This window comes from Phoenix dactylifera, unplaced genomic scaffold (assembly GCF_009389715.1).
Source record: "Phoenix dactylifera cultivar Barhee BC4 unplaced genomic scaffold, palm_55x_up_171113_PBpolish2nd_filt_p 000366F, whole genome shotgun sequence".
Lineage (NCBI taxonomy): Eukaryota > Viridiplantae > Streptophyta > Magnoliopsida > Arecales > Arecaceae > Phoenix > Phoenix dactylifera.
In genome coordinates this window covers 319,828-344,481 of record NW_024067820.1, presented here as the reverse complement: position 1 = coordinate 344,481, position 24,654 = coordinate 319,828, and the positions used below count along the sequence as shown (strand labels likewise).

At 38.6% G+C, this 24,654-nt stretch overlaps 2 protein-coding genes across 2 annotated transcripts; both read right to left on the bottom strand.

Annotated features, from left to right (window-relative positions):
- Positions 1-1,142: 1,142 nt before the first annotated feature.
- Positions 1,143-2,260, bottom strand: LOC103703635 (ethylene-responsive transcription factor RAP2-3-like). The gene is made up of 2 exons (XM_008786552.3): positions 2,013-2,260; positions 1,143-1,900 (listed from the first exon to the last, which is right to left on the bottom strand). Exons 1-2 carry the CDS (start codon positions 2,158-2,160, stop codon positions 1,368-1,370), a joined length of 681 nt encoding a protein of 226 aa, XP_008784774.2. The 5' UTR covers positions 2,161-2,260; the 3' UTR covers positions 1,143-1,367.
- A 1,784-nt stretch (positions 2,261-4,044) lies between these two features.
- Positions 4,045-23,097, bottom strand: LOC103703636 (putative GTP diphosphokinase RSH1, chloroplastic). The gene is made up of 24 exons (XM_008786553.3): positions 22,731-23,097; positions 22,410-22,621; positions 21,085-21,270; positions 19,225-19,290; positions 19,011-19,103; positions 18,751-18,882; positions 18,553-18,654; positions 18,387-18,464; positions 18,231-18,302; positions 15,658-15,765; positions 15,456-15,553; positions 12,768-12,828; positions 12,596-12,658; positions 12,451-12,507; positions 12,269-12,370; positions 11,931-12,089; positions 11,676-11,807; positions 11,516-11,602; positions 11,370-11,441; positions 5,866-5,952; positions 5,295-5,751; positions 4,712-4,773; positions 4,558-4,626; positions 4,045-4,493 (listed from the first exon to the last, which is right to left on the bottom strand). Exons 1-24 carry the CDS (start codon positions 22,753-22,755, stop codon positions 4,389-4,391), a joined length of 2,685 nt encoding a protein of 894 aa, XP_008784775.2. The 5' UTR covers positions 22,756-23,097; the 3' UTR covers positions 4,045-4,388.
- Between the last annotated feature and the right edge of the window lie 1,557 nt (positions 23,098-24,654).

The window sequence follows — 24,654 nt, the reverse complement described above, 5'->3', positions numbered from 1 at the left end:
TGATATAAACCACAAAGCTTATCACATGCAGATCTCTCCATTTATATGTCCTACTTTGGGCCACAAACACAGTGATTGATTCTTTGGCTGTTCAAAGTTTGGTTATGTCAAAAGGATGTTAAGAGCTTTGGTCTAAACTTAAACACACTTTATTGGTAGATCTACATACTAGACTTTTGACCAACACGCACAAATAGTTGATTTTATATATCAATAATCCCACTTTATACTAATTTCAACGACCACTTCTAGAACTTCACTTTCTCATTAATAATTTAAGATGCTGCATAGTTTTCCAATTAAAACAAATGGTCTTTACCTAAGTGTCTACTGACACCTCCTTCATTTGCACAACCCTAACTATCGAAGGCCGAGGTTAATGAGAGACTTACCATATCATATGAAAGGGCTTTTCACGCTTGATTAATGGACATCCAAGCTTCGCTCTTTTATCCGTTAATGATGCTTGGCACGTCATTTAAGAGCTAGCTTTTCAAGCTTGATAATGGACATCCAGGCTTGGCTCTTTTATTAATTTGTTGAAGTGTTTGGATATTAGACTTGCTTATCCACAGCATGGGTCGAAAAAAAGCGAGATAATTATAGCTACTACTGGTAATAAGTTAAACCCTAGAAAAATAAGTTATTTTTCTTCATGGATTTTGTCATATATATATATATAGCTACTACGTGCTGGTAATAAGTTAAACGGTGGAAGAGAAGAACTCTTTGTAATAGAACGACTTAAGAACATAAAACCCTAGGAAAATTAGATTATCAAACAACCAGCTTTGTTTTTTTTCTTTTGGTAAACGAATATCACCTTTTTGATGAACTCGAGTATGCTATTTTTTCTCATATTCTTCTCTCTAGCTGCTATCTCTTCTCTATCCTCAGCCAAAGAAGTTACCTTGAAACATTCAATGCCTGCATCCAGACTTCTTTCCTGAATCCGTCAATCCTTTTGCACGGTGGAACTTATTACCATGCATGGTCAAAGAGTAGATGAAGGCAGCTGGGGTTGTCCAAACAAACCAAACGTTTCAAAATCCTTACCTGCCTCTCTAACCATGGTCTAAGAAATTGCCACGTATCGGATTTTTAAGGCAGTTGGTAAAAAGTTGACGACTCGAACCAGCGGGTCAAAAAGAGCACAGTATAAAAAAGGTGCGCAGTATATGTATACACTTTATATAACAAAAAAGAAAGCCCGGCACGTACACCGTCGCGTCCATCCCATTCATCCAGGCACGTGCGAACCAATGCTTCGAAATTTTTTTACACCGGTAGTATTATTTCAAACTTCAAGATAAAGTAAAACAAACAACGACAATATCGAGGTGTGAAATCCAAGCCGTCCGTTGCGATCAATAGCTGAAGCGGACGTCATCCCACAGCCGGAGATCGTAGGCTCCACCGCCCACCACCGCCTCGTCCTCCTGCACCAAGAACGTCTCCAGCTTCGAGATCCGCTCCATCAACGACTTATCCAACGGCGTAGAACTAGCGATCGAACACGAAGAAGACGACGACGCAGCGGAGCTCTCCACCGTCGCCGCCGGCGCCGAAGGCTGCCAAGGCACCGCCTCCGTCGCGGCCGTTGCCGCTCGCCGCTGCTTCTTCGCCTCCGGGGGCTTTGGAGCCGCGATGACGTCCGGGAAGTTGAGCTTGGCCTTGCTCCCCCGGATCTCGCGCGCGGCTACGTCGTACGCCCGCGCCGCCTCCTCCGGAGTGCTGTAGGTCCCGAGCCACACCCTCATCCCCTTCCTCGGGTCACGGATCTCCGCCGCCCACTTCCCCCAAGGCCGCCGTCGGATTCCCCTGTAAACGTTCTTCCTCCCCTTCCCCGCGCTCTTCTCCTCAACCCCCGACGACCTATTCGTCTTGTCCACCTCCCCACCTTGCATGAAGAAAAACATCGCGTCTCTAAGCATCAAACAAGCCAAAAATACCAAATAATCTACTAAAAATTACATCGAAGAAGCACTAGAATTGCCCCTCGGGCTTATTACCTTGGGGGATGAGGGGTTTGGAGTCGATGGAGTCAAAGACGGCGTCGAACTCCGCCTCCCATAGTTCCGGCGGAGGCGGCGGCGGCGGAGCGAGATTCCGGCCGTCCTCGAATTCCAAGAAGTCGGAGATTATCGCTCCTCCGCACATCTGTCCGGCCGCCTCTCCCGCACGCTCTTCTCTATCTGATAAAAGCTCGGAACTCGCCCCAAAAGAACAAGCTAACACAGTTCACACGCTTTCTCCCTCCCTTTCCAAACGCATACCCTCCCTCCCTATTTATAGCGTTTTAATCCCCTTTTTTTTATTTCTGGATCGTAAAATTCTAGGAAAGCGACAAAAGCTGGGCGTTTTTTTTTAAAAAAAAATCGGAATCATGAAAGTTGGGCGGTTTAAAAAAAAAAAAAAAAAAGTGAAGCTCTAGTCTCGTACAGACGGGCCTCGTACGAGCATGTGGATTCCACGTGCCAAGTTAGTCCTTCGTGATGACGTGCGACAAGAGCGACAACCGCTGCCGTAACGCACCCCTCTCGCTTCCGTCCCAGTCTGAAACGGCCGAGTTGCGGGGACGTAAATACCTCTCCAAAGGTTCTCAAATTACGGGGCGTGCCAGGGAAGCGTCCAAAAGAGTCCAATTGCGGCTCGGCCGGGGAATGGTCCACCGAAAGGTGACATAACTGGGAATCACGATCGGGACCACGGGTGGCGTCGATCGGAGTATCGGACAGCTCTGATGGCGTCGGAGGTTGGCCACTTGTCCGTTATGGGAGACCGCCGGAACGGGACGCTTTTCTGTTCGCGTCCCAACAAGGAGGTGGGGGCCGGGAGGGTGGCTGGGACGGGCGACGCGTTGCAACTCGGGCGCGGTCTCCGCCACTCTAGAGTCGGTGGCCGGTTCAATTTTTAGGCGTATGAGACGGTCACCTAGGATTCCGGTCGGAAAAAAAACCTACCGCAGAAAAAACTTTAAAAACAAAATAGAAAAAAAAAGTTTTTTTATGAGTTTGTCTTAGACTAGTCTGCTGCAAAAAAAAAGTTTTAAGACAAAACGGCCCTAAGTTCCTAAATATATTGGGCCCCTTCTGAGTCGGTGTGATTAGGAGGTGGATTTATTTGCGTAGTTGGGGGATCAGTGACACGTTTGGGTGTCTCTCCCCGTGATCTCCGCTGGCCTGGGAGGGAGAGGGATGGACGGTGGGTGTTGGAGGCCATTGTCAGTTTGAGAATCATGGAGCACTTGGTCCTTAACCTTCGCATGTCCCGTTAGTAAACAAGAGTACTTCCTAATAATTATCAATGTGAATATATCTAGTAGTGGAGTGGAGCACACAGAAAACATCAGAAACAACGGAAACATAGGCTAAGAAGTTGATGAGTAACTTCAGTTTTACTTAAAACTGGCAGCCTCAATTATGATACCTATTAAATAGGACGCAGAAGTTGGTGCTAAAGATTTACACAGGTCACGTGCTCCTATGGCGCGATTACTTCTACGGTATGCAAACTAAGCGAGAATTCTACCCATGAGACTGATGACAACCGGTTGCGTGATTAATATTAGATTAGATTCTGGGGTCAAGATGTGCTCTCGGAGGTTACATCTGCCACAAAACCCAGTACTATGTATAGCTCTGGGGATGTCTGGTAGGCATCTCATCGGAGAGCGACATCGCTTAAATGAAATGCACGATAAATGCGCCGAGCCGATGCTGAAAGCGAACGACTACTTGCCGCAGCAGCGGGCCCATATACGAGGTGGAGATTTTTCTCAAGTCTTGTGACGGCGTAGCATTGAGTGACACAAATTTTAGTAAATCCTCCCTGTAGTTTGTGAGCCTGCACGAGAGACTGCTAATTGGAGGATATAGATTTTCGATAACGAAATGGAGCTGCACTCGCTACAAATATGCGAACCACATTAAGTCTGTACGTACTTGTAGTCACTGTTGCCGACCAGAGTCAGAATTTCACTGTGATCTTCTAGTTACCGGATTCCACTTTAGGCCCCATGATGCTCATCATCATTCAGATTGGTGCATCAATCAACGCTTACCATGTAGGAGCGTACCACTTTATTTCGACATGAATAGTTTATTTCACCCTATTTGCAAAAAGAAGCCTCTACAAGCATGACAGATGCTTCTATATGTTGAGAAGTTCCGAACTACTCTTTTAACCTATTTACATGCCCCTCACTCCGCTGACTAGATTAACTAGCTGGTGATGATTTATTTTTATGAGTATGAATGGATAAACTGAAACCCTCTTCATGCTACAAAACTATGTAATACCCCCTCGGATTGCAAAAATTGGTATTTACATCTGCTCTTCTCGCAGCCAAGGAACCCCTGCTCAGTTTAAAGGTCTGCTTCCGTCTATTAGCATTCGAGAAAATTGTGATCATCCAAAGGACTTGACCAGCTACAACCAGCAGACCAACCTAGAACACCAAGGATCACATCCACACCTGAGCAAGCATTGACCTGCAAGTGCTCCATGGATTAGAAACAACACCTACTAGTGGAACAAAATTTGTTTGAAAATTACCAGGTCGTTGTAGGTGCCTTCATAGTGAAACAACATGACTGCCATTCCTTTTCTTCTGTCAATCTCCGCCTGCTTGATCAAAACATCAAAGCTAAGGTCAATGATGCACCATATGTTCTAAAAATGAACGTTAAAAGCCCCACTTGTCACCCACCACACAAGAGCATATCGTAATCCCAGTGGCTGTCAATGCTGATGTAACTTCAGCCATCATACCTGTAATTGAGAATAAATGAACATAATAAACTGGAAACTAAATTCATCTTGCACCTAGGTATGCAACAAAAATGGGCAGCTCGAAAGGATCTAAATAAGCACACAATATCACCATAAGTACAGAGAAATTTAAGATGGGACTACCTTAAAATAAATCACTAACACAACCACAGATGGCTCAAAGAGGAAGCCTCATTGAGGTCATGAGCTAGAAGTGGCAAAGTGGGAGAGCAATGAGGTTCAGTAATAGTAAATATCACTTGTAATACGAAGCCAAAAGGAAAAATGAGAGCGAGAGAGGGGAAGGAAGGTTCATTGTCAGGATTCAATGACAATCATGTGGTTCAAATTGCTACCAAACAGATCGCGATGTCAAAAATTGACAAATGTAAGATATGCTGGAACAGTGCAGGTGAGATTCTAAACACTGCAGAACTTGTGCACTAGATGGTAGATAATACACAACTTGCATGACATTATAGAACTACTTTTATGAATTACCTATGGAAAGGGGAGCTTACCTTTTCGATCAATACATACTACACAAAACCACTGAATTGCAAGGCCTTCCACATTGTGCCAAGAAGCAATTTTGCCATCTTTCCAGCTTTCTAAGCCGGGTAAAACTTCCTTGTATGTAGGTACGTTAGCATGTAAGAACTCAGCAAACCCATGTCCTGGAATCACTGAATTCCCATTAACCTTAAGATTCATTTTCTGCATACTTTCGTTGTGCTTCCCATTGATCTTAGAGATGCCAGCACTATCCTGAACATGTAAGAGATCTTGTTTTCGTTTTGTGGAAGATGATTCTTCAATGTTCCCAAGTATTTTCTCCCATTTGGAATTTCTTTCCTTAGTTGGAGAGCTGGAAAATGTTTGTTCATAATCACTCTCATCCTCAAGATCAGCAACAAAATTATTTACTGTTTCTGCAGTTAATTCAGACGCACAGAGTGCAGCTTGCTCTCTCAAAAACTAGATGAATAGCAAATATCGTTAATAAGATAATTAGATTACATGAGAGAAAATAAAGCCCATCAATACCCTCTGCTCTCTCAAAAGCATACTACACAAAAAGGAAAAATGTACCTTCAAAATTTTGTGTCTAGCACTGCGAGTTTTTGCATGCTGCAACCATTGCTGATGCCTCTGGAAAGCAGATTTGCTTGATAATGCCTAAGAAAGAAAGATTATAGTGAACAATGGAAATAAACCAAACTGTAATCCTAATAATATTTCTGCCGGAAACACAAAGAGAGTATGATAAAGAGTACACGACCCAAGCATAGCAGCTGTCAAGGTTTTTAAAAGCTGTGATTTCAGTCATCTTTGTGGGTGACTGAGACTGACAAGAACCAAGATACTGGTTTATCCCAGCAAAGATGGAAGGCAGAGAAATACTTGAAAGATCTGAGAATTTTGGAGATTTTAACAGATATATCAGGATTGAGATATCAAAATCTTGGTTGATATGGTAAAATTCAGTAGTGTCCATTCTTAATCCATGATTTTGAGATTTTCGCAGGAAAAGTACCTCTTAAAGTAGTAAAAAATGCTTGGAAAACTTTGGTCAATATTTTAATATTGAGGTTTCTGGTCTCTTATTGGATCCTGTAGCAGTAGCTTACCAATATGGGTAGGATTAGTATGGTACATCCCTATACTAACACATGGTGCACTGCTAGGTTGAGGCAGCAGTTGTATTATGATTTAGTAAAATACCATATTGAGCCCCTGTACTGTAATGATATGCTCTGGAGTTAATGTACACCCAATACTAGGTGATACTCAAAACCTTCATAGAAATCATATGGGCTGATGTCTAGGAATATAGTTTATACCAGCCAAGTAAAAGAAGGGCTTGGATTTTTACGTATATCTTTTTGTTAAGTGCATGATACTGGATATAAACTGAGATCTCAGCGATGAAGACCTAGGAAGCTGCATAACCATGATGGTATATATAAAAACAAAAGATTCAGTCAGTGAAAATAAAGCATTAATTTCAATGGTGCAACTTAAAGAGTGGAATTAAAAAGAAATATGTGACAAGTGATGCAGCAGTTTTATCCATGCACATTAAGGTCAAAGTGCCAAATGATGTTCCAAACATGGTTCACCATAATGGACTGTACCACCTATTCAGGATGTACCATAACATAATGCTAGCAGACTGATACTCAATATGGGGATGTATTGAGTGTTGGTACTATATGGGTACTGAAATCGGTACTGCGAACCATAGTTCCTAAGCATACAAGTTTCAGGACTTAGGTAGCCTTGTGAAACCAAATTCTAAGAAGCATGTCAAAAGACATAATTTAGATCTTATACACAAGGCAAAACAACCTAGCTACCATTGGCTCACTGGTTTATCAAGAGTTCTATCTATTCATCGGGCATCTCCTCCCCCTCCATTTGGGCAACAGATCTTACTTCTATACATTTTATTCCTGTCATTCATCTACTAATATCTTTAGGGGAGCACCACTAATTGGGAGACTTCATAAGTGTCACCTCTTGGAGGATGTAGTTTTACATGACAATGTACATGAGTATCAAGATAAATAAGACAACTAGTCAAAACAATGTATAATATAAAGAATGCATCATTAAATCAAGTGAATGAAACAAGGCACCAGTTAGCCATAAAGCAGTTTATTTAACTTACCACAGGTTCTTTGGGAGGTAAATTTCTATAGTGTTCTGTCATCACACACTGTTTAGGCCTGTTAAATGAAGTCACCATGTTTAACATAGTATTCACATGTTTTTTCCCTGTATAAGTTCTAACATAAATCATACAATGTACATCATTGAGTATATTCTTGTTTCCTGGTATGCACCTCTTACTTTTAATCAGTATCCATCCTTCTTGACGTTTAGTTAATGCTCTCGTTGAAGTTCATTCATATATGCACTTGTTTCATAAAGTACAAGAAATCAATACCTGGGAAAGCAATTCAGAACCTCTAAAGACCTAACATGCATGATATACCATGCATTGATAATCACCACAATTTTAGTGAACTGCTTCAATTCTCTCATTTATCTACATCTGAAGACAATCCCAGCAGACCCTTGATTGAACTGATCATTCTATACACCAACTAGCTACCATAAAGGTTGTAGGTGATCTGTATCAACAGGGGAAAAATTGCATTTGATCTGCAAGCAGCCTTCATCACCTTGTAATATTTTAGGTTTCATGATCAGCAGAGCCATAGGGGCATGAGGAGGGTCCGTTGGAGTGCGTTTAGGTCTGCTGCAAAGTGGAAATTGAGTTTGCACTTCAGGCCTTTCTGCCAGACATGGCAGACTTTGGGATTCGGATGCATCATCATGTGTACTGACATGCACTGAAGCATAAATCTCAAGCATGTCCGATTCCCAAAATCTGCCATGTATGGAAGGCACACATAAAGTGGAATCTTTCCAGTTTGCTGTGGACTAGACCACACACCAAGATTTGAATATGAATTCTTATTTATTGTAAATAATAAGATTTGCTCCTAAAAGCACTCATACGATTTTTGACTTAATCATATATGGAAAATTATAATAAAGAAATCCTAGTGAAATACTATTCTTGGCGCCCTTAACATTACAATTTCCTTTTGAGCATCCCCTTTCATCCATTCTCTTTTTCTATAGTCCTCACTACTTGTGTAACTCACAATCTCTGGCTATGATCATGCGGCAATGCCCAAATGAAGTCCTAAAGAGATCAACCCCTAGTAAAACCACTGTTGATTCTTAAATCTAACGTACATAGCTCTGATGCTTAAAAATACAGTTGGAGTACATGGGCAATCAAGAGACCACATTGTGCATATACGTTATGCAAGCTGCATATATGGAGGCATATGAAGTTGGTATTTTAAACATCTAAAATAAATAAAATATATTAAATATAATATTAATAGTAATATTTTTTTATAAAAATAATATTAATATTAATAACAAAAATATCTAGCAATTAGTGCTTACTACTTAGTAATTAATTCTTAGTAATAATTATATCATAATTAACATATTGACATTAATATACATGTATCTAGCCTGCTTAAAACTCGCATCCAAATAAACCATAAGCTTGAACTTTACGTTTTCTGCATGGGCTTGCCAAAATGTGGCTGCATAAAAAAAACGGCAACATATACAGTTGCACAATGATAAATAGGCTTCATATGAGCTAATAAACCTTATCTTGTTGTATATGTGTCTGCAAAGTGCTAAGCAAGCCATCATTTTTGCCCATATGCGACCTAACTGCATATAATAGCTGCATAGAGGGCACACAACATGGTCAAGGGATTATGTAAGCATATGCAGCCACATATACAGCCTCATGCACCACATTTTTTAACATTGCATATGTTTTTCAAGATTTTAACTGAGTGGGTATCAAAGAAGCGTAAACAAAAGATATGAAAAGGAGGACGGCACGACTTTGACAAGGCTTGTTATTTTGTTCTCTTCTATTGGTTTTATTATGAAGGTGGTGACATGCCTCTGAGGTATATAACATCCTTTACTCCAAACTTTCTGTTTGTTTCCTTCTAATCATGGGATTGAGTGAGAATCTGAAATGGATTTGCATATCAGGTTTTGATGCAGGGCTGTCTATTCTTTCTTTTGTGGATGCATTATATAAACTCAACAAGTTACATGTGGTTTAATAGCTCATAAGGCAATCAATATATCAGGTTGTCTTATATAAATAAGATCGAGAAACATGTCTTATGAATAATACATTAGTTATTAGTCATGGCATTTATTTGTTATTAATACTCATCCTCTTGCAGTAGGTTTTACTTATGATCATACAGGATAGGCACATATCCATTTTTTCTACCAAAAATATATTCATGGTTTACTAGTTGTTACTTGCTATGGTTGTAAATCCTAGATGAAATTCCCAGCTCCGCCACTGGGTTTAAACAAATAAAAAAAAAAACCACATCCATCCAACAGTTTTTAACAATTTTCCAATTTTAAGGAGGCATGCTTCTCTAAATTCCCTACACCTCCCCTCATCAATGTTTGAAATACCAGTTAATATAGCACGTACCCATCAATATGCACTGTTCCAACCCCTTGGTGATACTACAGGGCACTGGGGTGGACAAACATTGCTGATCCACACGAGAATTGCTCAAACAACTGTTAGATTGAGCGATTTTGGGCAGAATCAAGGTTTATTTGCCCCAAACCAAGCAGCATAGCCTAAAACTGCTTGATATGACTAAAATAGCCTCTTCTGCAAACATTCTTCACCATTTGAAGGGGAAAAGAAAGTGATGAAGAAGGAAAGAGTGCCAAGAGAGATTGGCTTAGGACTGAAGCTCGCTTTTCGATTTTTTGGGCTAGTAAATCATTCTAAACAGGTAATCCTCCCCTCCCTTTTTTCCCTTATTTCTTCCAAAGTCCAAATGGAATTTTGTGTATAACTCAAAGGGGAAAAAAAAAAGAGAACTTTTTTTAGATTGCGATTAAATGTTGTTTGATGATTGAATTCATGCAATTAGAACATGAATTCAGGATCAAAATCAAATAGATGAGGTTTTGGGTTAATCCTCAAAACTTGTACCAGAAAATTGTGTAAATTCATAACCCAAAGAAGACCATATGACAGGTGAATCAGCTTCATCCATGCATACCCATCAATACCTTTGTCAGATGAATCCACGATGTTGCACGTACCTTACCCCCAATCGGTATGGCCCTGTAACTCAATATTTTACATTTTCAAATCGAGCCAATTCAGAGTTTAGATTGTCAGCCAGTCTACCTATAAATCAATTAATGAAAGCATTTTGTTCTTTTACCATTTCACTAACATTCTTATTTGCTAATTTCCAGTTTTTGGCATGCAATTAATACTCGAAAACTTAACTTCGTATAATCCACAATATGTGGTCCCTTGTTGCATGATACATTTTAAGGTGACATACAAGGGAAAATAGAGGTCTGTTCCATGGATTGGCTTCCATCTATGTTCAATCCTTGTTAACCAAAAATTCAATGTCTAATCCTTGATTTCATTGGCCATCTTATGTTTAATCCCTAGTCCATACGCCAGTGTTTACAGGAACACGTATAATTATGCACGTCAAGCCTAACTTTGTGGGAAAAACAGCGCAAACTGGGAACAGGGACTGTATGCAAAATGCTACCTATGTAAAGGACTGATGTGTAATGGCAGTCAAACAAAAGACCGGATGTTAAGTTCCTCCATTTTAGAAACCTTGTCCTCCTCTACCCAAGTTAATCATACCTCTAACTTAACTCGATGGCTCGATCTTGTCTTCCTTTGATCCATTCAGACTTGATAGCTATATTCTAATAGGTTGAAATATTGATTAATCCATGTTTGCTCATGGATGTCTAAATATAAATCAGCTCAGATGATCACAATTTTGACTTATTAAAGACATATAGGACATATTTAGAGCACTCCAGAAGTCTACCATAAACAATGGCTTGTGATTTGATATAGCTGTATTAGAATGTTGAATCCATTATTTGGAAACAAGACATTCAGGAACAAAGAATAACATCTGTTAGAAGAAGAAATGGAAAATACTAACATTGTATGTGATTATCTCAACAACTTCAGCATTAGCAAGTACATGCATGGGTGAAACAAGATTACCATTGACCTGCAAAGGAAAAGGATTAGAAAAAAAAACCTGATCGAATAGCTGATATTCTACCACCAAATCTAGAAATGTACCTTTGCAGCTACCATTTTGTTGCCAATTTCAGTGTGAATCAGATAAGCGTAATCAATAACAGTAGCTCCTTTTGGTAGGTTTTTTATCTGCATTAAATAAGATAATAAATATTGCAAAAACAACATGTACTTTATAATATTATTCCTTATGTGCAATTACCTCTCCTTTTGGTGTAAATATGAAGATACGGCTCCCTAGCAGGTCTCGCATGATAGTATCCACAAACTCCCTAGAACTCATGTTACCAACAAACTCCTCTTGCCATTCTCTTATTGCATTGAGCCAGCCAATCTATAAAATCACTATCAATAATTGGAATGTGCACGATCCATATTATCAAAAGATTATTTGAGGACTTCCATGATAAGGTTACCAACTACAAAATATTGACTTCTGTTAGAAAAGCTTGAATACCCTGAGAGCAATATCTGTACTGTTCAAGCACATAGACTTTCCTTTTGAATTCCAGCCACTGGCCATTCCACGTCCCACCTTACCAGAAACTATACCTCGCCCACTGTACTGGGCAGCTATACCTCTTTCAGCTATTAAGTCCATATCTTCTGTTCTTATCTGCCAAGTTCAACAGTTATCGGAACAAAGAATGGCAATTATTCTTTGAGAATAAATGGAACAAGGATATCAATCATATTTTTGGGGGATATCGACAGGCAACAGCAGAATACTAGTATGATGACATAATAAATCAAACTTCCAACAAAGTCATGAGGAGCATGTATCATGGAGATCACCTGAACTTCCAAATGGAACATGCTCTCATACAGAAATGGTATCACAGTGGTGTGGAGACTTTGATAGCCATTAGGTTTTGGAGTTGCAATGTAATCCTTCATCTGTTAGATAAGATCTAATTTGTTGAACACTGGCAACTACATAAGAAAATTGATAAAAGATGCACGTATAGATAACTCACAGCTTGAGGTATAGGAGTCCAGATTCCATGAACAAGACCAAGAACATGGTAACAGATCTAAATAAAGCACAAAAAAGAATGAGTTTTTTTTGTTGTAAAATATTGGAGCAAATAACATAAAGAAGATCAGCAGAGAGTGCACTACCTGCTGTGTACAGCATAAAGGCCCAACTCCAATGCAGGTTTTTGGCTTTACAATGATACGAAGCTGGATATAATCAACAAAAGTATTAATAATTCAAAAGGCAGCTTTAAATTAAGAAAAACCAAAAAACTAAGGCATCATAATTTGTGTCAATCTGGATACAAAGACAAACCTGTGTGATTTGGTTAACTTCATTTATGGAACTCTTAGATTTCAATGCAGCTTTATATATACTGCAATGTAACCAAAAAAAATAATCAATGGAAAAACATTCATCACTTAACCATCATTGGAGTAAATAATGAGCAAGAGTGCACAGGTACTAATTTCTTTTTTCTGTAGAACACGTGGATGAAGAATGTAAACAATAAAAGCTGATCAGAAAATTAAAAGAAAAAAGGCAAACAGATCATGTTCACCCCACCAATTATTTGTATTATTCTAACTGAAGTTTCATACTTTGTTCACTATTATTTATATTATTAGAATTGAAGTTTGACATTTTGTCTGCATAGTCAAGACTGCTGCAACATCAATACATATAACTCATCAAATCTAAATAGCACCTCCAGTTCACATCATAATTGCATTTTTTGGTGAATATCAGCCCAACCAGCATCATCGAAGGACCTAAACAGTAAGCACTGGCTTTTTTTCTGAGAAGAAAGAAAGTTCAGTTGTACAGATCAACCAAAAGTTGTTTTTTTTTTTTTGGGGGGGGGGGGGGGGCAATAAGCATCATCAGAAAAAGAGATTGAGAAAACCAAAGAGATGGCTCTCAAGAGGCAGCAAAGAATGCGAACTAGATGCATGGTTAAAGAAGTTGAAGTGGTGAGTAGTACTGGCAAACAAGCTCACCAAGTGGCATCTGCAATAACAGAAGGAATAGAACCTGTAAAAGATACCGTAGGTTACATGGACTAGGGTATGTAGCAAGTCTCTGCATCTTAATGTCAAATCCTGGTTAATCAGCTTAGATGTATACCTCTATTGCAACAAAACCTCAAGGAAAGAAGGCAGTGAGAAACTACGTGCAACACAATTGGGAAGCAAAGTGACCATCCAACACCATGAAGAGGGGACAGAATGAAAGATGAACCTAACTAGATGAGTTATATAATAATGTTTTGACAAATTTTAACAGGAAACAAAGTGACTGGAAGCTAAAATGCACCAAAAGAATAAAAACCATGAAAATGACAAATGAAAACAAAAATAAGCAAAGATGCTCAAGGTTGGGCGAAAGTAATTAACGTAAAAATTGAAATTCAATTGATGAATGAAAATAAGCTGAAAGTGGAAGTGATAAAAGACAAAATAGATTAAAATTTAAAAAATCATCCAGTAATTGAGAAATAGCAATTTAAATCTAACTAAAGTGTGCCAGAAGAAGATTGTAGAGGATGTAAGATTGAGACCCACTGGGAGGACCTATGAGTTGATCAACCAATAGTTTATTACCACAATCCATATGATTGAAGAAGGGGTACAACAGCGCTTTAAATTGTTAAAACTTCAAGGCAAGTTTTTTTATATCAGTTGTGCCTGGAACTTAATGAACTGGGTGGAAAGATGATTAAAAACATCACTCACAGGTTGATGGGACATCCTATCTGATCATCACTTCTCAGATAAATCTATCAAAGTCTTACAACTCCATTGAAGAACTATCAAAAGCCACCAATGAATTTCAAAACACAGCTTCAACAAATGGTTAAGTCAAATTATGATAACTCTTAGGCAAACTAGACTAGAGAGTAGAGACCATACTGCTATTTAGGTCCTGATGTTGTCGCCTGTTGGAGATTAAAAGAGAGTAGGACTTTGAGAAAAAAAAAATTTCAAAGCTCTTATGATGGCATCAAAAGATGATCCTGGAGCTTTAATACCATGAAATCTATGAAACAATTGTTGGCAAAATTACTGGTAATGCAATTTTACACACTATATACATGCAGAATACAACACTACAGAATGTTAGCACCAATTGCAACAACTCCTGATCCACCCAACCCATCTCTCTTGGAAGCCAAACTACCTCCAAAAACTAGACACCAACAAAATTTGTCATAGCTTTCTCAGAGTCAAGTTTAAAAATGATTCCCTTCCATCTCCGAGCTCAAAACACATTGGCAAGCCAAAACAAGAATACTTAGAATACCTATACCTTAAATGATTTAACATTAACCGTTGTCATCATCACCATCATCCAGACCCCAATCACGTTAAAATGCAATTTTCAGATAAAATGACAAGTGGCAACTAAAGAATGGCATGAATAGAGGCACTATCAAATCATACCAAGTTCTGAATCTTGTTAGAAACATGTCAGACTGTCATGGAGAACTAACTAGCACGAAAACTGGTATTTCAAGAATTATGTATCATAGCAATAAGCTAATACACTTACCAAAAGCAATCAGCTAATACACTATGAAAATTTGCAAACCTACCTACCATTGAATTTATCTCATCTAAGAGAGATAATGCACATGCACCAGTTCATATATTCTTTTGCGCATACGTGTAAACTTGCACAATTTTAAGTGTTCATGCATGAATAAATGTACCAACAATCAAAAGCATATCAAAATAAAGTATAAATGTTCATGTCTAGGTTGAAGGCAGGCCTTGGAGCGACAGTAAAGTTGCTCCATTGTGATCTGGGTGTCACAGATCTAAAATATGAAACAACCTCTCTACGTGTGGGGATAATGCTGAGCATCAGACCCTCCATAGCCTCCGCAGTGGCAGGAGCCTCGTGCATTGGGATGCCCCTTGTCATGTTTTGGATTTATTATGATAGCCAAAGATGCTCGTTTTAAAACCAGAAGTAGAATATTTAAGTTCATGACTCGACCTGTACAGTTCCTTACATACAGACTGAACTTCAGTTTTCACTGTCACAAGATCTAAAAGTTGATCCTCCTCAATTCTCTGCCTCAGAATCTTCTTTGCCTGGACAGGAAAAGGAATTAAAAACAAAAATTATATTCCAATGTGATTGTAAACATCAGGCATCAGCAAACTTGTTTGTTATAAATAATTAAAAGAAGTAGTACCTCTTCCAATTCTTTCTCGTGATCCTTATAAAGTGCTTCAACTCTTTTTTTGAGCTCAGCAAAATCAACGGGGTTCGTATACATGAACGACAGATATTCCAGTTCTGACTGCAAAGGGTGATCACCTTCATCAGTTGGAAGAATCAAGATTAAGGTTAACAATTATACTATAAATACAAGAAAAAATGTGTTCACTGGGTCACAAAATTTCTCCATACTATCTGGACTCATTGGTAAAAGCAGCTTAAACCTGGTTTCATTGCCTACAGTCTAGGTAAAGCAGTAGAATATCAGTTTATTGCATGCCAAAGCAGATGTTAGCCATGTCATACATGTGGCATATGACATGCTATAAGGCATGGTGCACCATCAAAAGACAGAAAAAACACTGACTTAAAGACAGCAGTTAAACCTGGGTTCCAACTGGATGTGCCAATAGAAAAGAAAAAATTCTTGGCTATATTGAATTTTTTTTATATTGATCTTCAAGCAGAAAACAAAAAAAGTACTAGCTTTTAAAAAAATATATATATCCTCACATCTAAGAATGGAAGTTAAATAAATGAACATGCTAAACATCATAGAAGACGGTGTAAAGCAATGGGAATGGATCTTGATAGGAAAACAGAAATTAGCATTAAACCAAATAATTTTCTGTTAGAACAGAGCCAGGGCAGGAAACAGCTTCATTCCTAGCAGTGACATTTTGCCACCAACTAGTATCCACGGACTGGTTTTTGCTCCGCTAAGTACTTTTATAATAAATATGAGACTAATCGCTTCATGTGCCTGTTGGGTTATACACCTTTCTTTCCTAATACATGGTTCACATTTCCACATAATAACTACTAATGTTTTAACTAGATAAAACCAGAAAATACAAGGACATGTTTTCACATGAACTGTACTGGCAGCAACCTTCAGATCTATCACAACAGTTAGGTTAATCACAGTTTACTGTCAACCTAAAAAGGAAAAAGAAAAAGATAAGAAAATTCACATGCTGTAAATAAATCCGCTCTTATCTTTCCTAGAGCATATTAAGAGCTAATTTGGAGTAAATTCATGCTACCAAAAGCATTGCACGTAAGTATATGGTCCCACCAGAGAATCAAACTCTAGGTCTGAACATTTGGATTAGAATTTGGGAGATATGAAACCAGCCAACAATAACACATATGGGGCATTTTCAGCACTACTTCAATATTTTGTATTGTCCTTTTAGTCAGAAGCGTTTGTAAAGATTTAGCCGTAAATTTAATGTTCATATTTTTAGATATTAGAAATTATAAGAGAATGATTGTTGATTTGTTTGAGGAATTGTTTTGGTTGTTCTGATCACCTAGAGCACGAGATCAATTGAATTCACAAAATGTTTCCACCTCTAAACAATTAAATCTAGCAAAAACTTGAAAAATAACAGCAATGTTTGAAAAACCAACAGTACCATGGTAGGATACTCCTTGTACCAAGATGTATTGAGGCATATTGAGGGTATGTCATGCTATACTGTACCATGGAATTTCAAACCTTGGATAAACCATGAGTAGATATAGGGTGTACTGCAGTACGCACCATACCGGGCATGACCGATCCACCCCCATACCACAGCACTTCAAATCTTGCTTGAAAGTCTCATAACATCACTGATCAGATTCTTATGAAGGGAATCAGATGATCGAACAATATTTCAGAAAGGAAATATTCCTAATGAGCATGGATTTTCTAATAGGATATATGGCATTCATACAGTGCAGCAAATGCTGGTGATGTGGGAATGAAGTTGTCGTATCTCATATTGTATGTGAAAAGGCATGGCCTATATAAGATTATATATTAGGTCATTGCCCCTTTTAAATAAATTTTTAACATTTTTGTGACCTTCCAACCCTATCCTTCCTGGTTATGTTAGAGAGCCAATTTAGCATCTACCAATATGAAACCTTATAAAACAAAATATTACATCAAACAAATCCATAGAGCAAAACTATTTTTTTCCTTAAGTAATAAATTTATTTGTTGATCATATAACACTCCAAAAGCACGAATCCACATTATCCAGACTTCAAATCTACCAACACGACTCATCCACCTCTCCATTCTGAAATACAATATATCCAGATAACCAAGAAGGATAACCTTCAGGGGACCAGATATTTTAACTTGATCAAGCCTAAATTCCACCTTTTTTTTAAAAAAATGGATATTTCAAAGCAGTCTTCTGGAATTCCATATTAGTATTTAATCCTACAATCAACTCTCAGACTATATCTTCTGTGACATTGGTAAGTAATATGAGCTCTAAATGGCCATTCTGATTGCGAATTTACTAGTCTCACAACTATTTCCAATGCCTTTCACCATAAAATCATTTCCTATGTTAATAACTGCTTCATTAATTGGATAGAATACATTTGTTCTTTTGAAAGATGTTTTACTGCCCGAATTTTAAGAAAACTGCATATAAATGAAGTTATAAATATGGAAATGGATATAAATTTGAATTCAGGAAAAAAAAATGTGGACGTACAACAATGTGCAAATTCTACATGATAAATTCCATCAAGGCATACCTTTATTTGGTACATTCCTAGAAGCTTTGCTAAAGGGGCAAACACCTGCAGTGTCTCCAGTGCAATGCTACACTGCAAAGGTAACGATGCTTAAAACAAAAGTAACCAAATAACTCACAAGACCAGAACAAGAAATGGGAGGTAAAAAAGAAAAACCTGCTTGTGCTGAGGCATGTGTGAAAGAGTGCGCATATTATGTAACCGGTCAGCCAATTTGACAATAATAACACGAACCTAAAAGGAGCATTCTTTCATTAAATTCTAGCTAAGATGATAATATTTTACATATGATTCAAATTTCAGACAATGCACAAGAAAATACCTCTTCTGTCATCGCAAGAAACATTTGCCTTAGATCATCAGCTTTTACATCTTGTGCTGAACTGTTTGCATTTTTGCACTGTAGTTTTCCAAGCTTGGATACCTAATTAAGTGAATAATAGAGAACCTAATATAATTAAATTCCACTAAGGGATTAACAAATGGGATGTCTAATATGATGAATAGAGCTATATTCTACCTTAGTCTCTCCCTCAACAATGTGGCGCACAGTAGCACCAAACTCCCTTTCGATCCTTTCAAATGTAACTATATTTGTATCTTCAACAGTGTCATGTAATAAACCAGCAGCAACTGACTCCCAGTCCAGCTCCTAATGAACAAAAGCAACGTTAATCTAGTAAATAATATCTGGAAATCATAGTGCCATATGAATTATAAGATGTCCTCTAGATGATAATTGTTTTAAGTTTAGAACAAGTTCTTGAGATCACAACTCACAAGTTCTCCAAGAATCCGAGCGACTGCAACTGGATGGACAATAAAGGGTTCTCCACTTCGCCGTTTCTGACCATTGTGAGCTTCAAAAGCTAGCTGCACTGACATAAATACATTTTCATATACTAATTATATGTAGTAGCACTGGAAGATTCAGGAAGAAAAGCATTGCAATAATAGGAATTCCATTTATGCCGAGCATTTGAAAAATACACACCTTCAAAGCATCATTTACTAACTTCAACTCCTCGGGTGCAAGATATGAAATGGTTGGTTTCAGATCCTAATGCATGCATTGAAGAACACAAAATGTCATCAACTACTAAACTAGTACATCAAAAGAAGAACAATGTTGATGAATTATCACTAGCACAAATCATCCAATATAAAGCTACAAGGATTTCCTTCTTTTTCTTAAAAAAAGAAAAAGAAAAAAGTTAAAGATCAGAACATACATGCAAAGATCAGAAAACAGCAAATAAAAATAAGACCCCCAGAAAAGTAGAGAAAATTGGATATTTCTTTTTTTCTTCTTTCGTTAACATCTTGCAGCAAGATAAAGGAACTAGAATAAAATTTCTACATATGTAGCTGGGAAAACCACCCATCACAAGGACAACATCATGCCTATTAAAGTTTAATTTCTTGGGTGCTAAACTCCCCCCACATACAGACAGACAGGAAGCAACCAAAGCAGCACTTCCACAATGGACACTTGAGTTTATGCAACGAAATTAGAGACATTTTGAGATATAGATGCGACTTATAATGAAATAATTGCAAAGGCAAAAGAGTTAAAGAACCTCATGATGCTACTACTTATATTTCACTCTTTAGCATGGGTGCATGGTGGAGGGGGAGTTTTTTTTTTCTCTAAAGCGACTAGAGATTAAATTTTTTTTTAGATTTTTAATTGATACTTTGATAGATTTAACAAGTTAACAAGACTGATTTATTGGTACCTATTTCATTGGGACTATACTTGTAAAAAGAAGAAAATAAACTAATAGGGAGTAGCCTCACTAACTGATGCCCTAATTGCCACTAAACAAAGGAGAGTGGCAAACTTACTAATATATTGCAGTTTGAAATTCAATCATCAGTTCAAATTGACTCAAAGATAGGGCCAAGTGAGTTGGTTCTTCCTTGTTGCTATAAATTTTCTAGAATATATGGATAAAGGACAAAAGCCTTTCCCAATTACTCTCTTCTAAGTATTTTGGACAAAGCATGGTATAGAAATCATTTTAGAGAAAAGGGAGGTTTATATCCTCTCCTCTTTTATCCTAATGACCGGAGAGAATCATTTGCAGAACCAATGTTTGCCTAGTCTAGTTTAAAAGCTGCATATTCATATATCCTAATGCTATTTTCACTATTCAATGCCACCTGGATGCTAGAGGATTTCCTAATTCTGCTTTGCTTTTAACTTTCCACCACTTCCTAGTAAAGCTAGGAATAAGATATTACTAAAAGTTACACTAAATTACAGCTTACAGTATATGTCAAGTATAAATGGCAGTTTTTATTGTGAATTTTATAATGTGGCCATCTATACAACTTAGACCCATTACCATTGCCCAAAAGAACAAATCTGAGAAGATACTCTGTGCGCATCAGTGAACTGTCACTTTATAGATCGCCCTCTATACATTCAAACTTGCAATAAATTTACAAATGCAAGTGCAACTCCTACTACTTGTTAGACTATCATTTTATCCTTTCCTTAATATAAATGTATATTAATTTAACTTGTTAGGTCACCTAAAGAATGAATACATATTGCCACCCAGTGTAACTGTTGGTTCCAAGGTGCTAAAATTTTCGCCTATCCCACACATGGCCACCAAAAAAGTCTTCAGTGGGAATCAATCTAATAAAGAATTAAAATTCATACTTTGTCAACATGATGAGATAGCACCAAAGCAAAGATCTTGAGCACGGAAAAAATAATAACTGATATAAGAGAAAAAGGTACAGAATCAGATAAGCACTTCATACGAAGATCAAAACAAGAGGTTCAAAGTAATTTGTATGATGGGGGCAAAAAAAGAAAATTCATTAAGTATACACATACCTCCCACAATGACTCAGGAGAAATGGCATCAGAGGGTTCTGAATATGAGGAAGAATAACTCAGCTTCCATGTTTTGTCGGAGAAAAAAGTAACACATGAACTAATAAACCTTCCAGAGATCACAAGATCAACAGTTCCTCTATAACCTAAGTTTCTAAAATTACGGTCTTCAAATCTCCAGGTGGCCTGTGAATTAAAAAATTATAACACAAATCTTATATTAGTAACTGTCAACAAGTTAGAAGATATAACTGAAACATATTTGATCAGGTAAAGAAAAATGTGACTTCACTTTATAACATGATACAGATACAAGATACATATCTAAGAACAAAAGTATCTTGTCAAGCTCCACTTACCTGACAATCAGATAGAATAACTTCAGTTAAAGATTTAGCAAAAGTTGGTACAAATTTTTCATGAATACCATGCATACGTGATATTCACTTTAGCAAAGTTGGCTGCATTGATATTTGATGGGTACTTATCTGCTAAGTTGCAGATTATCCCTGATTTCTGATTAAAATATGGAGGAGCATGTTGAGCTGATATTATGTTCAAAATCTCTGCAAGTCCAAGCATCCTTTTAAAAAAAATGTTCCGTGGGTTTTTTTATGACCAAAAGAATCTTCAATGCTCCAATAATACCAGATAGAGGCATTGACAGAAATATGGACCGCCAATGTCATCCCGGATGTCCAGTCAAACATGCCCAATAAGAACCTGACCTATTGGCTTAAATCATCAACATGTTTTATTTAAACCAAGTTTAAGCCAAAAAACCTTCCAAGTCAGTTGGGGGAAGGCACATATAAAGAAGATATGATCCAGCTTCTTTCCTGCCCTCTTGCACCCTCTTGCTAAGCACGGAAATGGAATTTTGAATTCCATGAGAACAGTAGTTTTTTCCTTGTCTAGGGTTTCAAAAAGATGGCTTTGGTATAGTTAAAACTTGCATACTTTTCAAACAATCCAACAGACTCAATCTTTCTTCCAAGCATTCTATGGGAAAATTGCACAGGCCTATATGGCTCAAGAAGCGTCACTAAATGCCTAATTCAGGCCAACGTCACTACAACTTCAATATAGTCAAACACTTTGGTACGTTTCCATGGCTGATTGATATAAAGCATCCAAAATTCAATCTTTTTTTCTGAATATCATTACATAAACTCTTAGAAAGCTGGAGCAACCAAATTAATTACCAGTTCACCAAAACCAAGAAACCAAGAACTGTTTCAAATCAAAAGCAAGAAAACCAGTAGAACGTCTCCAACAACCAACTGGCCCGAGAAATAAAAGTTGCAAGAGGACCAAGAACTCACCAGGGGTTTCACATAGTGCGACGAGCTCCTCCACCTCCTGCCCTGCCCCTCCTGAAGCTGCAACGAACACGGGGGCAGCGGCGTGCTGGCGAGCGACCCGGTTCGATCCCTCGGCGCCTTCCAAGCACACGAGAGCACACTGCATTCATACCGCCCACTTCCACTCCCTTCTCCTTTAGAAAGCTTGCAGAGATTCGCGCACTCCACAGAAGCTGCACCATTCCATCACATTCCCAATGTGATCAAACCCAAAACCCTACTCACCAAATCCAAAAATCAAAACAAAAAGGAGCAACAAGAATAGAATTCGTACAACCCTACCAGATATAGACGGCACAGAAGCCATCGCGCGCCCCGAATTCCGAATCAACAAATCTCATCGACCCCAAAGGAGGAGTGATAGGTCTCCAACCACCCGCAAACAAACCAAGAAACCGAGATTCTTCGGCGACGGAGAACCCACCACTCGTTCGATTGAAACTAAAACTTCTTCGATTACTTTGGAGAACACCAAATCTCGAGAGCCGATCGAAGAGCAATCGAAAAAATAATTAGGGTTTATTACAAATCGGAGAGGGATTGGAGGTAGATGGAAGGGGAGGCGAGTGAGGGGAAGAAGAGATAACGAGGAACACGAGGCCACACAAAGGCCGCGGCTGAGAAGATTTTATTTTTCTCCTTATATATCTCTCTCTGGTCCTCAAGTCTCCTTAAATGCCACTCGAGTTCCAGGCACAAGTCGTTAACCAACCTGCTTCCCTTCTTTCCGCCGTAGACGAAAATGACCTCGGATATTTCATTAGTGACACTAGGAGCATATTCCCGAACCCGCGAGCGACTTGAAAGGAACTGAAGCGAACTTGATCCAACGGATAAAAACGTTTGATGCAGAGTTGGTGGCGGTGATTTCGTAGCAGGGATGCAAATTGCTCGACGGTGATGGATGTGGGAGCACAGAAAACGTGTTTACGTGGTTGCAGGGGATCGGGATGGGTTTGTACTGGCTGGACTTTTGTAGGAGAGGCGGAGGCAAGCCACATGTGGTGCCGATGACGTATATGTTTTTATTGGGACACGTGGCAGGAGGGCGGCAAGTACGTAGAACTCGTGCCCCGTGGTTGCGTGCTGGCTCGGTGGGTCCAACTTTTTGTTGCTGGTTTGGGCCGGTTTCACGTAAATGCGACGACGGTGGGCGCTACTTTTTCGGTGGGCTAAATTTCGTGGTGTATGGGGGACTGCTTTTAAAACTAAACCGGGGGCGGGCCTCCTTCCGACAAGCTATCTTCAGATGGGCCTGATAAGAGAGTACATGGTCCAAGATGGTTACCAAACTGGCTCCCAAGCTGATGTGGCATGAAGAGATTGGACCAGAATGGCAGGAGGGAGGATTGCTGCAACTTGTCGGGGCTGGACCGTTCATGGTGTGCCATGCCAAAGTGCCATATCGGATTAGATACCGGTCTGGCAAAAATATCTTGGCCAGGCATTTTTATTTTAAATTTTTTTATCCTACGAATCCCCTACAGTGCAAGTCGAGGATAAGACCGTATTTTAGGACGAGGCTCACAAAATTCAGACGAAGTCTCGTCTAAACCTTCACCGGTGTTGGAATGGAAGTCTGAAAAGTAGACAGCCATACTCACCAAGGGTGACAAAATGATCAGCAGATAAGAAGAGTTTTCAAGATCAGGAAAACCAGTTTCCAAGGAAAACACAAGTGCAGCACTAGCATGCATAGAAGCTCAACTGGAAAAAAAGAGCTGCTAAACTACAGAAAAGTTGGATGCCGCAACTTCATCATCTCCCAGGCAGTCCCATGACATGATTGTTGTATAGAAATTTTGATATTGTTTGTCATTTATCTCATAACCTAAGCCTCTCCATGCATAGCAATTGTTGCACAAAGAATTTGTTGGCAAAAAACTTATAGATGCTATCACGGACATGTCAAACTCCTTACATCCGTTGGAATTTGGTGCTCCACTAAATATCATGGATCAGGAAATGGTATCAAGAGACGTTTCATGTCAAGTGAAAGATTAGAGTACCTATTATGTGGCCCCTCATATCACTAGTCCTATACAAAAATCCCATGGTTGCCCACGCAAGGATGGCTTTAATTAATTTGAGCACGCAACATCCTTCAACATCACCAAAGTGTTGGGTAGATGAGAAACGCCATATACTACTAACCTAAACTCAGACCCAAGGTGAGCTATAGAACCAATGACATGCAAACGATTTA

Bases quoted from the DNA above. Each gene is read 5' to 3' on its own strand.
- LOC103703635 (XM_008786552.3), bottom strand. From the start codon at position 2,160: ATGTGCGGAGGAGCGATAATCTCCGACTTCTTGGAATTCGAGGACGGC. The intron at 1,901-2,012 runs GTAATAAGCCCG...TCTTCATGCAAG, and splicing joins CAAACCCCTCATCCCCCAAG to GTGGGGAGGTGGACAAGACG.
- LOC103703636 (XM_008786553.3), bottom strand. From the start codon at position 22,755: ATGGCTTCTGTGCCGTCTATATCTG. The intron at 19,104-19,224 runs GTGTGTATTTTT...ATGTCAGTGCAG, and splicing joins TAGTAAATGATGCTTTGAAG to CTAGCTTTTGAAGCTCACAA. The intron at 4,627-4,711 runs GTGGGTGACAAG...TTGATCAAGCAG, and splicing joins TTACGATATGCTCTTGTGTG to GCGGAGATTGACAGAAGAAA.